Source organism: Gossypium hirsutum, chromosome D13 (assembly GCF_007990345.1).
Source record: "Gossypium hirsutum isolate 1008001.06 chromosome D13, Gossypium_hirsutum_v2.1, whole genome shotgun sequence".
Lineage (NCBI taxonomy): Eukaryota > Viridiplantae > Streptophyta > Magnoliopsida > Malvales > Malvaceae > Gossypium > Gossypium hirsutum.
Window position 1 is genome coordinate 60,130,646 of NC_053449.1, and position 14,915 is coordinate 60,145,560.

Genomic DNA, 14,915 nt, shown 5'->3' on the forward strand with positions numbered 1-14,915 from the left:
TTTGTATATTAAATCTATAAGAGAATATTATCATGAAAGCAAATAATAAATAATATATATACTTTTATTATATTGATATAATTACAAAACCTAAGATGATTTCCTAAAATAATCAAAAAGAAAAACTTAACTAAACAATTAAAAAATAAAACTAAAAAGACCTAAAATTATTGAAAAATCTAAATAAAAAAGAATTTAAAGAGTAAAATCTTCACAAACGGCTTCCACGGCTAATTTTTTACTTCACAAGAAGGTCTTCCGAATTTTTCTTCAGTAATTTTGAAGGAGCACGATTCTTTACCCAGACATTCCTGTTAAAATTTTCAAAATATATATCATTGGAAAAAATATATTTCAAGATATTAAAAAATAATATGAAAATAACTTACCTTTTCAAGAATTGATAAAGCATCCACTTCCGAGTCAAATTCACTTTTGTCAAATGATCCGCACACACCTTGTGGACTACCAAAACTAGCAAACTTAATCTTTGAAATTGGTCGATCCTGGCATGATAATTCCACTTCTTTTCCTTCGTGAGTATTTATGCAAACCGATCCGATTTCAACGGTTTGGAATTGTACACCAGAAGGATTACCACCAAATTCCTCAAACAATACCAAAGTGTTCTCACTGTCTTTAAGAAATGATCGAGGAACATGGTACCTATAAAACAACAAAATTAGAATAATGAAAAAAATACTAACAATATAAAAATATATATTAACATATGTAAAAAACTTAAGATTACCATCTTTGGGTAGGTTCACCGCACTTAGAGACACATTTACTATCACTGTATCTACCACGATAGTCACAAGTCTCTGTCTTACAAAGCTGCTTATCAGCTATATAAGATGGCCAATATCTACCAAGGCTATGACCATTTACCCAAGCCATGCCCTTTCCTAAACCTAGTAAATCCACAACAACTGGTTTATTCCCCAACGGAGCTTTGAATGTTGTCTACAATTTAAAAAAAATAACCAAACATAAATATTAATAAAATCAAACATTATATGTAACATTTATATGCAAGTAAATGTATTGGTTTTAATTACCTTGTACCAAGTGAAGTTCTTGTCAACCGGAATAGGGTCAGAGACCCATTTGGATGATGATTTTGAAGCACAATCTGTGTCGAAAAACTTGTTTGAAATCCCATTCAAACCAACTTTATATGTCCATTTATTTGAAGACAAATCCTTGACAACATTTTTGTTCAAAACTAGCTCAATTGGTGATGTAATTCCAGCTCCAACCAGATCAAACATTGGACCATAGTTCTGCATTATTTTGATTCAAATTATATGTTAAAATTCTAGAGTTTTTTTATTTGTCGTATGTATATATATATATGTATGTATATACCTTGAATCCAACAGTGACACTAAGTAATGATATCAAGTTTTTCCCGAGGGATAGGTTGACGTTCCTCTCGAAAACATATGTCACGTTGTTGTTACCATATTTTGACCATTGTGAACCTACGAAAACAAATACATATATAATCAAATAAATATATTTTGAATTCAATATAATATATATAAAACATAGTTCATAATTACCGATATATTCTCCATTGAAAAAAGCATGAAGAACATGACCAGTATCATTGACACGAAGTGTCACTGTTCCATTCAACATGGGATCATCTTTTGCAACATTAATACTGTCCAAAAAATAAATTAATTAATTAATCAAAATATATATAATTTACATTAAATGAATTGAATATAGTTGTGTTAAATAATTTACCTTGTCATATACCACAAATAATCACTAGCATCATTTGCCATATCCTTTTGATCAACAATCTTGTTAACGGAAACATCTCCCCTTCCTTGAACAGAAGTAGATTCGATCAACTCGGGTCGCCACATCCATTTCAAAGAACTCGGTTCATCTTCAGCTTTGTTCAATTTCTTAATCATCAATGAAGTTTGAGCAGAAACCTAGTTTTTTTTTAAATATAAACCCATTAACAATCATAACATATTTATTATAATTATAATAACCCAAAACACAAAAATAGGATTTACCTTAGCGGTATTATATGCTTCCTCCCTACAATCTGGAAGGATACTAATAGACCATGCTGGAACAAAGTAATTAATGCCTCCGAAGTTGACATTTGCATCTATTTTGGTATTTGTATTGCTCAAAAAACAACTTGATTTCTCCTTTGTTTCATAAATAGTAGCCTAAATCATATATATAATTAAGAATAATAATTAGAATAAAATGATAAATATTTATTATTTTATCAAATAAATTTTTATATATATTCATTTTATTACCATGACTAAATTGCTGAGTTTTTCATTTTTAACGTCTCCATTTGTAAGAATATACTCAATGGAATGTAGAACATCATGAAGCTGCTTCAAATGTCCCCATTTTGGTTGATTCAAATTTCCTAATAAAAATTAATAATTAATTAGAATAATTATAACTTATACATATATATTCAGAGGCATGAAATTACCATATTCATCGAGAGGTGCATTATAATCATATGTAGTGGTAATATATGGGCCACCAGAAGTTCTACCAAAATTGGTACCACCATGATACTAAAAAATTGGAAAAACAAAGGGGTTAATTAATAAAATTAAATTATTAATTTTAAGAATTTAATTTTTTAAAAAAATCACTTGCCATGTAATAATTTTGTAGTGTACCACCCTTTTGGAAAAATCGAGCAACAGAGTAAGCAAGATCTTCAGCTGTTCTAAATGGGTCTGCACCACCCCAACTCTTAAACCTAAAGTTAAATAAAATAAAATTTAATGTAAAGTTTATAATTAAAATTAAATTAAGAACAATTTTAAGAAGAAAAAGAAAAAGTCACCATCCAGTCCAATTTTCAGTCCACAATTTAGGGGTATTAGGGTCTTTTGGTTTGTACTCATCACAATACCAACCATTGCATGTCTCCAGCTACGATTATAATTAAACAAATCGAAATCAAAATTCAACCGTTATCACAAAAAAAATGTATTTCTAAATAAAATAATATAGTAAAAAGTAAATAAAATACAATACCATAGGCTTTGGTGGAGCAGCTTGTTGACACATGATCCACGGGACACCAATATCAAGAGAATCAGCCATTTGGGCACACCAATTAATATATGATTTCCCCTCGTCTCCATATGGTTCCATAACATTTCCATATTCATTCTCAACCTATATATATACATTTAATTTTGATATTATTTAAATACATAATAAAAATAATAAAACATAAAAAATTATCATATATACCTGAGCTAGAATGATATTTCCTCCTTGAGATGCAAATAGTTTCTCTTTTTTCACCATATCAACTATCAATGTTGTAAAGTTTTTCATTTCATTCTAAAAATAACAAAAATTAAACACATTATTTATATATAAAAGTAAACAAAATAGAATAGAATTTTTGTTTTTTAAAAAAGTTACTGAAAATCAAAAGAATTACCATAAAGACATCGTTTTTAGTACGAAGAGAAACTCCAGGCATGTTATGCAACCATACAGGGAAGCCTCTAATAAAAAATAATAAAAAAATTAAAAACTAGTTAGATAATTTATTAAATATCATAGTTAGTTAAAATTTGAAAATAAATTAATTTACCCATAATTCCACTCAGCACAGGTATAAGGTCCAATTCGAAGAATTGCATATAAACCTTGGTCTTGAATCGTTTTAAGAAATCGAATAAGATCAAGATTTCCACTAAAATCATACTGACGACGAGTTGGCTCATGTGCATTCCAAAAAACATATGTTTCAACCGCATCCAATCCACCTTCTTTGGCTTTTCTTATAAGATCCGGCCACATCTAATAATAAAAAATTAATCAATCAATTATTCAAAATCAAATTATAAAAAAAAAACCCCCGAATAATTCAATTGTAAAATATTACCTGAGCAGTACTTCTGGGATAATGAATCGAACCCGAAAGGATAATTCTATGATTTCCATCAATTATGATGGATCTTGAATCATGAGTGACATTAAGCGCATTCGAATGAAATAGGATGAAAGAAAAATAAAGCAGTAAATAAAAGATTGAATATATTCATTCTTCTCTTATCCAGTAAAGCAAAAGAAAAAGTGTTGGGAGTGAAAAATCAGAAGAGTATGATAATGAATTTATAAGGGTAGTAATTGAGTTCATATCAAAGACTAGATTTTCAAAACATATTTAATTAGATTTATATAATTAGAGAAATCAAGAGGTTCGATTTAGTAATATGAGTGTTGAAACTTGAACAACATTAATTAAATATTTTTTAATTATAATTAATTGAGATTTTTGTATCTCTATATTAAATTAAGGTTTCTTTGGTCATGATAATTCAATTTAAAAATTAAAAAAAAATTTAAGTGTCATTATATTTTGTGTGAAGTAGGATAAACGTATATAATTCTTTATACATAATTTTTTTGACAATTCTTTATAAATTAATAATTCATTTTAAAACAAATTTTGTATATACAAACAGGTTGTGGACGATGTTGTATGAACTATAAAATCGAGCAACCAGATTCAAACAAAAACTCCAACTAATTCTCGTAATGTGTTTATCAATCGTCTTGGTTAGGACAACATGATTCTGAGCAACAATGAAGGCAGCCGATGCATGCCAGGGCGGTGCATAGCTGTGTTAACGTGGTGGCACATTGATTATTCATCTTCGAACAACACCGGATGCAGCCCATGCAACAGCATCGATTACATATCCCACCGAAGTAATTCGAGGTTGTCTTAATAAATATCTTGGCAACTTCGGGCAATTCTGGTTCTTGAGATCCAGGACGAATGTTTTCGGCAGTTGCAATCTGGTCACCGAAGCCAACTGAAAGTCTTTGAAGCAGTATCATTTCGGGCGGTCCAGATTCCACGATTTTCTGTGGATCACCTTTCTTCTGGCATGCCAAAAACATTAACAGGGAATGAGAAAGCAGCCTTAGCAATGTTTGTAGAGAAAATATGAAAATAAACGAAGAAACCCCGGCATACCATACTCTGTTTAGAAACTATAGTGATATATACCAGGGTGTCGTATTATACGAGGCAAAAGCATACCTTCCAAGCTCCAAAATGTTTCATTATATTTTTCTCGAGAAGGGTCATTCGGGTATACTCGGAGATGTTGCAAGTTTGTATGCTCAACTTTGCAACCTGCCAACAACAAAATCATTAGCATTAGCAACAGTTTTTTTACTACTAAGAAATGAGGAGATCCAAACGAGTGAAACAAATCGAACACATTCCCAATCACGCAGTCTAGTTTAAGTGGCCACTGAGCACTTAGTAAAGGGTATTTCCATAATAACTTTTCACATCGCTGGTAAATGATACGGCACAGTCACGAATCTATACCCCGGGCTATAATATTATCCATAACAACTTTTCACATTGCTACTACTCGAATCATAGTAGTTGCAATCCAAAAGCATTCTCCCACCGATTTTGGATGAAAAACAAATGCTAGAATATTTAGAAACAAACCTTCTCCTCGAGCCGTTTATTTTCTGAAAACCAAGCCTGAGCTGTTAGTAGATCAATCTGCCGTCTTGCTAACACCTGTTAGAGAAAACAGGAAATTATGAAGTACTTCCATGCGCTAGTCATTCACGTATACAGGTAAAACATATATAAACCATCGATGAAAAGCGGCAGTTAGTATTGCAATAAGCAATGATGATGTCAAACCCTAGCACTACAAACAACCCAGTGGAAGATAATAAACATTAAAGGGTCTTTAACGCATGACACACCCACAAAGGAAACTATATTGATAAAACCAGCTGACTAGTATGTGTCTTACGCTGTCAAGAGGTATATCCTTAGCCCTCCGTATCTTCAAGTCCATTGTAAAGCTACTCAAATCACCTAATATACCTTTAACTTTAAGGTTGTCGGGAAAACTGCCCTGGTACCTCCCGTATATGGTCAATGGACTTTCAAGTGAAAGGTCAGGAATCCGTGAAGAGTACACCTGTCGCGGACATCGTAAAGAAACCCAAATTAGAAGAGAACCTAAATTGGAATGGCTGTTGCAAAAAAGCAACGAGTCCGAGCAATTAGGCATACATAATAACCATCATGATGTACATCAGTGATATTCAGGTAAATAAAACATAGAAAGGCAGATATGAGGTAAATAGGATGCCGTATGTGAATGAAACTGATACAGGGGGGGACGAACATACCTCTATTTCTTCACAATCATCAAATGCATCAATGGTGATGTTTGCGAGAACAGTAGATAAACCTTTGCTAAATAATTTATTCATCTGAACCTCAATAGAATCTGAAAGAACAGAAAAAATAATTAGTAAGATTAATGAAATATGACCATATCCTCACAATTTAAGGATTTAGCCTATGGTTCAGACTTATGCTCGTAGAATTTAGGAATTCCAAATATTTGCTTGGCTTGAAGTTCAAATGTAAAATGTCAAAGTGCATACAGACCTAAATCGAAAGCAGCACCATATTCCCCCCGGCCAATCATGGCAAGCATGCGCAGGAAATAATGATTACAGAATGAACCTGAAACATTCCCATTTCCCACGCAACAAGTTAACTAACAATTACGGTGCAAAGAACTAACTGAACAAGCTGGCGTCGGTCAACAACAATGAGAACTAAATTCAGTGAACTTAAAGGAAATCGAAAGGAGACCCTAACACGTGAAAATTACCTATGCCGAAAGTATGGATGGATGGACATAACACTCCTTGATTTGTCAAACGCTTTTGCATCCAGTGACAAATGTTTCTCTCATCTTCAACAGACCCATCAGTAACAAGAAAAATCATAGGAATTGAACCTCGAGTGTTTGATAGCATGTCAGCCGCCTGACAGAAATAAATAACACGCTATTGATCGTGAGAAAGGAATACTAACCAGATTCTAATTTCTCCAACCATTTCAGAAAACACGAGAAGTTAAACGAAAAAACAAAGGCGGTTACTAACCTTTTCCAGTGGAATAAACAAATTTGTACTGCCCCCCACGGTATATTTCATACTAATCCAAGCAGTGGCCCTTTCAATCGCGTCCTTCGAAGCCAACTCCATGGATGTTGAAAATTGAAAAGCCTCATTACTAAAAGCTATAATGTTAAACGAATCTTCTGGACTGAGCTTAGAAAGGGCTGCAGATATTGCACTCTTGGTACTCTCGAGTGGTCTCCCTTGCATGCTTTCACTTATATCAACAACAAATACGACTTCCTCTTTGAACACCTATCAAATTTGAAAAAGGATAAGGATTATATACCGAAAAGAATAACCGAGCAGGTCAAACACATGCTACACCCACCTTCCTATTCTGCTCACTTCCAGGGAAAAGATAAATACAGAACATATCACTTTGGTCGTAATCATATAAAGACTGCAAAAGTATGCCTCCAAATATGTTACCGGAAGAAACCTATTAAAAGAAGTAGACAAGATATGATTATCAATATCTCGATGATAACAAGTTGAGATATTCCTCATGAAAATATCAGGAGATGGTCATAGCTGCTGATTCTTACACTATATGAGAAGCGGAAGTCAGTATTCGACCATTTGAAAATTTCAGCTTCATATAAGAAACTGAACTTCCCTTCATGGCGTCTTATTTCCTGCGAAATACGAAGCAAATCATATATTGCATCATAAGCCAAAAAGAAAAAACACGAGCACAATGATTCAAAATCAAAATATGCAACCTTCAAAGGATGACTAGTTGCCTTGCACAAGATTCCATTCGCTACACCAGAGTTCACATTCAATTCTATCTTTTCCTTCTTCGAAATTTTCTTTATAGCAGGGGTAACATACTCCGGAAAACAAAACGGTACAGTCAACGAAAACCGGCCCGCGTTATACGACAACATCTGAGACCAACGAATCTTAATCGAAATATTAGTACCACCATCGATCTGAGAATATAAAACAAAAACAAAAAAAACATTCATCAGAAACAAAACAACAGGGAGTTAATTCGTTACAACTTGGAAGCATCGGTATCACCTGCGGTATCGTTAAAGTAAATATATGAGGCTTCAAAAATCCTCCATCTTCTGGTCTTGCTATCTTTCCAATACCCTTACTTTCTTGTTCTCCAATCAGTTCAGTAACATAAGATTTTGTAGGAAGATCAACTTCAACACCTAGAATTGAACCCTGTTAGCCAAATATAATATATTATTTGCTTGATAACATTAAATAAACACAATTCCAAACACTAAAATCAAGTTACCCAAACAGTGAATTCAATAATATTTCTCTTTTGTAGGATAAAGATTCCATTTTTAAGTCAACAAAATGAAATGAACAAAATTTTCATAATCAAACGGCAAATAGAGCTTCATGGGCTGAAAAAAGAAAGAAACAGAACTGTAAGCCAAAAAAACACAAAAAAGAGATCAAAATTTGTCCATTTTTCCATTAATAAGTGGAGGGAACTAACCTGGTTACCCATAGGGACAGCAATAAGACAATCACAAGAACGGCTACCCATAACGCAATGAATCCTCCACGTACCTGAAACTACAATAATAGCGGTATCCACATAACAATCCACGTTTAAATTAACACCCATCATCTGAAGAGGAATCAAAGCCGGTGGGTCATACATTCCATGCACGTAAGGCTGGTAACTCGGCATATCCGGGTTGTCAACCATTCTCGGGTCGGATATAACAGCGTAAACCATCGGAGCTGAAGGTAAGTACCAATTCGTTGACCTCTCCATTAACGGTGGTGCCATACGACGCGCCACCGTTCTACTTCTTTTCCTAAGTATACCCGTTTCGCTAACTACTGACCGTCCTCCACCGCCTTTGCAAAATCCTCCGCCATTAAAGAAAACACAACGAAAACGAAAAACCCTTTCTTTCTTTTTTTATTCTCTTCTTTATGCAAAAGCTGGGATTACTTCGATAAATGGACTCTTGCAGTGGCGTGAGCAGCACCGAATTTTTTTTATTCTTTTTTCGGTTTACTATTTTCGAGTTCATTTTTATAGTTAGTTAATTAATTAGTTTTTCTTTATATATATTGCAACCGCGACTGCGATTGGATAAAATGTTTAGGTTGCGTAGGAAAATGAAGATGGTGAGGAAGATGAACTTTCCGATCAAACGTGGCGGCATCCATTTGGCAAAGCGAGGGATTTACGATGGTTCCGCGAAGCAGTGGATATTAAACCTCCCCAACACAGAGAGACAGGTGGGCCAGTGAAAATCTGCTGACTCATTCCACGTGGCATTTGGACTGTATATAAAGTATATAATAAATAAAAAAGTCGGCAGATTCTTTTATATATATATATAAGATAAAGTCGGCAGATTTCACTCCCTTGATTCTGTTTAATATTTTTATTGTTTGATGGTAAATTTAATTTTTTTATTATTTTGGTCCTAATTTTAGAGCTTATAAATTTTTTTGGGAAATTATTTATATCCGAAATTAGAGTATATTGTCTCAAGGTTTTTATATATTTCTCCATTTTATTACCCTTATTTTTTCTGGCCATGGTTGGATTTTAAGTAATAACCTCTATGGAAAAATGCAAAATACTTGAATTCGGGTACTAGTGTTAGATATTGTTGTGGCGAGTTCGGTCTCTTTTAGAAAAAGCATTCCAAGTGTACTCGTCAACTTCCGGAAATTATGGTTCTTGAGATCCAGGAGGGATGTTTTCGGCAGTAGCAATCAGGTCAATGAAGGCAACTGAAAGTCTTTGAAGCAGTATCATTTCGAGCGGTTCAGAATCCAGGATTTTGTGTGGATCGCCTTTCTTCTGTTATGCCAAAACATTAACAGGGAATGAGAAGGCAGACTTAGTAATGTTTGTAGCGAAAATATGGAAATAAAGGAAGAAATCCTGGCATACTCTGTTTAGAAAATATAGTGATATATACGAGGTAAAAGCATACCTTCTAAGCTCCAGAAGAGCATTTTATATCTGGAGAAGGATCATTTGGGAGATGTTGCAAGTCAGTATGCTCTGTTAAGATACAATGCTTGTGAAAATATTCATTGAATCAAAACTATCATTTAGTACAATCGTTGTTTGTATATTTATAGTAGCAAACTTAACTAACATGTGCTAATAGCTAACCGATAATTAACTAACTAACTGCCTAACTGTCTTATTAGTTACTCTAATATTCTCCCGGTTTTGCTTCAACGTTTAAAACTTGAATATCGTCATTACTGAAACGAACTTGCAATTCTTGTATGAATGTAGCAAACTGTTTTAGTGGTATAGGCTTGGTAAGAACATCAGCAATTTGTCTTGTGGATGGAACAAAACTGACCTGCAGTACACCATCAAGTACTTTTTCACGCACAAAGTGATGATCAATCTCCACATGTTTCTTTCGAGTATGATGAGTTAGATTTGCAGTCATGGTGACTGTAGAGGGATTGTCGCACCATACTACTGGTATCTGACAAACTGACATGCCAATTTCATCTAACAGCAGCTTAACCCATAGCAACTCAGATACACAATTAGCTAAGATGCGGTATTCGGCTTCAGATGAGGACCTGGATACTACTGCTTACTTCTTGAAGCACCATGCAATCGGGTTTGGTTCTAGGTAAACCACATATCCTGTGGTAGAACGTCGATCTTCAACAGAGGCAACCCAGTCAACATCAGAGTAGCACACTAACTTAAACTGACCTTTTGAGAGGAACAAACCATGATCCATAGTCCCTATAAGGTACCTCAATACACGCTTAACTGCCTTTCAATGGATATCACTAGGCAAGTTCATATACTGACTTAGTTTGTTCACGCAAAACGCTAAGTCAGGACGTGTAATACACAAATACTGAAGCATGCCAACTGTACTCTGATACAAGTGACCACCAGCAAATGATGGACTACCATCTGAAGCAACTAGTTTGGGAGTGCTCACCATGGGTGTAGGCGTAGGTGCAGCTATTGCCATGCCTGTTTTATGAAGTATTTCCGAGACATATTTCTTCTGATTAAGGAACAGACCCTGAGGTGTATGTTGCACTTCAATGCCCAAGAAAAAATTGATCCTACCCATGTCTTTAAGAGCAAAATTATCATGAAACTGACTTATCACTTTGTTTATATCTGTAATGGAGCTGCCTGTGACTACTATGTCATCCACATGAGTCATAAGCCGCAAGAGTTATCCATCGAAGGCTCGAATGAATAGTGAAGGATCAGCTTTCGATGTACAAAACCAAGTTAATCCACTAGATACTGCTTTAGTGTCTGAAACCATGTACGAGGAGCTTGCCTCAGACTATACAATGCCTTGGTCAGTCGACAAACAGTTTTTGGCCATTGTCACCTGCAACTTCAAACCCAGGTGGTTGAGCCATATAAATCTCTTATGTTAGATCCCCATTGAGAATGACATTATTCACATCAACTTGCCTTAATGACCAGCCTTTTTATGACTACAATAGCTAGAACAGCCCGTATAGTTGTTGCCTTAACTACTGGACTAAACATGTCGCAAAAATTAAATCCAGCATGTTGAGAAAAACCTTTAGCCACCAATCGTGCCTTATACCTCTCCACGGTCTCATCAGCCTCTTTTTCACTTAAACAGCCACTTGCATCCAATGACCTTCCTATTAGCAGACAGAGGACAAATAGCCTATGTTTATTTTGAAGAAGAACCTGTAACTCATTATGTATCGCTGCTTGCCAACACTCATCTTGCATTGCTTCATGGATGTCAGCAGAGTATCATTCAATAAACAAGCTACATTGCTTAGGTAGGCTTCGATTTAAAATACTAGCCTTGCTACGTGTAACCATTGCATAAGAATTAACTGGATAGCAGGTGATGGAGAAGACACATGTGGCCTACCAAAACTAGACCTTCTAGAGCTGAAACTTACACAAGGGGACTGTACTAGAGTATCAACACTGAGCACAGAAACCTCATTCAAGGAATTAACACGAGTAACCATTGGAACATTAACTACTGGAGTACCCTGAGCTGTATGAACTGGTGTCATAATAAGAAGCTTAGAACTAGACTGTGAAATAGAAGGTATGGAAGCTGCAGACTTGGGGCAGAGAGTTTTAAATAGAAATTCATTTTCATGAAATGTAACATGACGGGAAATATAGACCCTTCCATCAGTAGCCTGACAACGGTACCCTTTATAACATGGTGAATACCCCAAAAACGTGAATGGAGTTAACCTATATTGTATGGAGTTGACCTATACTGTAGTTTTAAAGTATTGTATGGTCGAAGGTTCAAAAATCATAAGCAACCAAATACTCTAAGGAATGAATAAATTATATTGGTACTAGTTAATGTTATGAAGTGATATGGTTAGTTGTGGTTTAAACATGTATAAGCGGGTATTGTTGTAAGTTGAGTATATGAAAGTGACATATGATTGATGCTTATTTAAGTGTCCAAATGCTTTACTATATAGTCATAAGTTTCGGCTAATGGAATTTTAATGTATATGTAATTTGTTATGTTATTTTATAATAAGTAAATATGTTTAGTTAGTTTGATTAAATTTGAGGTGAATTGGTTTTATAATTTATATTTTTCGAATCTAGTATAAATTATTCGTGAACATCTGAGTTTAGTAATGTTATAAATGTATAGTTATTCATTGGGGCATGAAAGGTGATAAATGTTTGTGCTGAATTGTGTCTTATTCAGTAATGCCTCGTAACCCTAATCTGGCGACGGTTACGGGTTAAGGGTGTTACATGCTAATAATAGCTAACCGATAGTTAACTAACAAACTGCCTAACTGTCTTATTAGTTACTCTAACATGCTCAACTTTGTAACTTGCCAACAACAAAATCAATAGCATTAGCATCAGTTGTTTACTACTAAGAAATGCAGAGATCAAAATGCCAATGACTCAGTCTGGCCACTGAGCAATTAGTAAAGAGTAATCGCTGCGCAGCAGCTATAATATTATTCGTAATAACTATTCACATTGCTAGTACTCGAATCAAAGTAGTAGTTGCGATCCAAAAGCATTATCCCACCCGTTTTGGATGAAAAAATGCTAGAATATTTAGAAACAAGCCTTCTTCTTCAGCCGTTTATGTTCTGAAAACCAAGTCTGAGCTGTTAATAGATCAAGCTGTCGTTTTGCTAACACCTATTAGAGAAAACAGGAAATTATGAAGAATTTCCATGGGCAAATCATTCACGTATACAGATAAAAATATATACACTATATATCGATGAAAAGAGGCAGATAGTATTGCAATGAGCAATGATGATGTCAAACCCTAGCAATATAAACAATCCGATGGAAGATAATAAACATTTAACGCATGACACGCCCACAAAGGAAGGTATATCGTTAAAATCAGCTGACTAGTATTGTCTTACGCTGTCAAGATGACCTAAATTGGAATGGCTATTGCAAGAAAGTAACGAGTCGGCATACATAATAACCATTATTATATATATCAGTGATATTCAGGTAATTAAAAGCATAGAAAGGAAGATGTAAGGTAAATAGGATGTCATATATGAATGAAACTGATACGGGAGGAGGAGACGAACGTACCTCTATTTCTTCATGATCATCAAATGCATCAATGGTGCTGTTTGCGAGAACAGTAGATACACCTTTGCTAAATAATTTATTCATCTGAACCTCGATAGATACTGAAAGAACAGAAAAAATAATTTGTAAGATTAATGAAATATGGCGTAAACTTTTGTATATCCTTGCAATTTAAGGATTTAGCCTATCGTTCAGACTTTTGCTCGTAGAATTTGGGAAATCGAAAAATTATTTGGCTTGAGTTATTCAAATGTAAAAATGACAATACAAGCCTAAATCAAAAGCAACAACGTATTCTCTCCAGCCAATCATGGTAAGCATGCAGGAAATAATGATTACCGAATGAACCTGAAATATTCCCATTTCCCACACAACAGGTTAACTAACAATTATGGTGCAAAGAACTAACCGGACAAGCTTGCGTCGGTCAACAATAACGAGAACTAAATTCAGTGAACTTCAAAAAGAAATCGAAAGGAGACCCTAAGACGAGAAAATTACCTATGCCGAAAGTATGGATGGATGGATGGACATAACACTCCTTGATTTGTCTATCGTTTTTGCATACAGTGACAAATGTTTCTCTCGTCTTCGACAGGCCCAACAGTAACAAGAAAAATCATAAGAATTGAACCTCTAGAATTTGATAGCATGTCAGCAGTCTATTAATGACAACTTTTGCAGCCTAAAAGCAAGTAAATGTCTTTGTTCATTGTTGTCATGACCAAAAGTTTGGCTTATAATTTAGACAAAATTAATTTCATTTGGCCTTTCTAGAGTTTTTAGATTTAGTTTGTATATTAATCTATAGAGAATATTATCATGAAAGCAAATAATATAATATATATACTTTTATTATATTGATATAATTACAAACCTAAGATGATTCCTAAAATAATCAAAAAGAAAAACTTAACTAAACAATTAAAAAATAAAACTAAAAAGACCTAAAATTATTGAAAAATCTAAATAAAAAAGAATTTAAAGAGTAAAATCTTCACAAACGGCTTCCACGGCTAATTTTTTTACTTCACAAGAAGGTCTTCCGAATTTTTCTTCAGTAATTTTGAAGGAGCACGATTCTTTACCCAGACATTCCTGTTAAATTTTCAAAATATATATCATTGGAAAAAATATATTTCAAGATATTAAAAAATAATATGAAAATAACTTACCTTTTCAAGAATTGATAAGCATCCACTTCCGAGTCAATTCACTTTTGTCAATGATCCGCCACCTTGTGGACTACCAAACTAGCAAACTTAATCTTTGAAATTGGTCGATCCTGGCATGATAATTCCACTTCTTTCCTTCGGAGTATTTATGCAACGATCCGATTCACGGTGGAAGT

At 34.2% G+C, this 14,915-nt stretch overlaps 3 protein-coding genes and 1 long non-coding RNA gene across 6 annotated transcripts; all 4 read right to left on the reverse strand.

Moving 5' to 3' along the window:
• Positions 1-185: 185 nt before the first annotated feature.
• On the reverse strand, positions 186-4,041 carry LOC107942561 (beta-galactosidase). Its single transcript, XM_041109374.1, has 17 exons — positions 3,917-4,041; positions 3,623-3,831; positions 3,467-3,533; positions 3,271-3,363; positions 3,049-3,192; positions 2,855-2,943; positions 2,662-2,767; positions 2,489-2,576; positions 2,301-2,419; positions 2,043-2,204; positions 1,759-1,955; positions 1,569-1,672; positions 1,372-1,487; positions 1,062-1,286; positions 752-966; positions 390-666; positions 186-311 (listed from the first exon to the last, which is right to left on the reverse strand). The coding sequence occupies exons 2-17, from the start codon at positions 3,829-3,831 to the stop codon at positions 231-233; spliced, it is 2,292 nt and encodes a 763-aa protein (XP_040965308.1). The 5' UTR covers positions 3,917-4,041; the 3' UTR covers positions 186-230.
• Positions 4,042-4,542: 501 nt separating this feature from the next.
• Positions 4,543-9,027, reverse strand: LOC121225187 (uncharacterized). Of its 3 annotated transcripts, XM_041109376.1 has the most exons (14): positions 8,634-9,025; positions 8,468-8,547; positions 8,029-8,181; positions 7,725-7,937; positions 7,548-7,637; positions 7,331-7,441; positions 6,985-7,254; positions 6,708-6,864; positions 6,479-6,556; positions 6,214-6,314; positions 5,829-5,999; positions 5,510-5,584; positions 5,084-5,179; positions 4,543-4,923 (listed from the first exon to the last, which is right to left on the reverse strand). In XM_041109376.1, exons 1-14 carry the CDS (start codon positions 8,638-8,640, stop codon positions 4,582-4,584), a joined length of 1,944 nt encoding a protein of 647 aa, XP_040965310.1. In that variant the 5' UTR covers positions 8,641-9,025; the 3' UTR covers positions 4,543-4,581. The 3 variants fall into 3 exon arrangements, 2 of the variants coding, with proteins under 2 accessions (XP_040965310.1, XP_040965309.1); XM_041109375.1 differs by having other exon boundaries at positions 8,468-9,025; XR_005923110.1 differs by lacking the exon at positions 4,543-4,923 and having other exon boundaries at positions 5,381-5,584; positions 8,468-9,027.
• A 2,392-nt stretch (positions 9,028-11,419) lies between these two features.
• LOC121225002 (uncharacterized mitochondrial protein AtMg00820-like) lies at positions 11,420-12,021 on the reverse strand. Its single transcript, XM_041108662.1, has 2 exons — positions 11,871-12,021; positions 11,420-11,724 (listed from the first exon to the last, which is right to left on the reverse strand). The coding sequence occupies exons 1-2, from the start codon at positions 12,019-12,021 to the stop codon at positions 11,420-11,422; spliced, it is 456 nt and encodes a 151-aa protein (XP_040964596.1).
• A 900-nt stretch (positions 12,022-12,921) lies between these two features.
• On the reverse strand, positions 12,922-14,222 carry LOC121225189 (uncharacterized). The gene is made up of 3 exons (XR_005923111.1): positions 14,066-14,222; positions 13,565-13,665; positions 12,922-13,147 (listed from the first exon to the last, which is right to left on the reverse strand). It is a non-coding gene; the product is annotated as an uncharacterized lncRNA (long non-coding RNA).
• Positions 14,223-14,915: the final 693 nt, after the last annotated feature.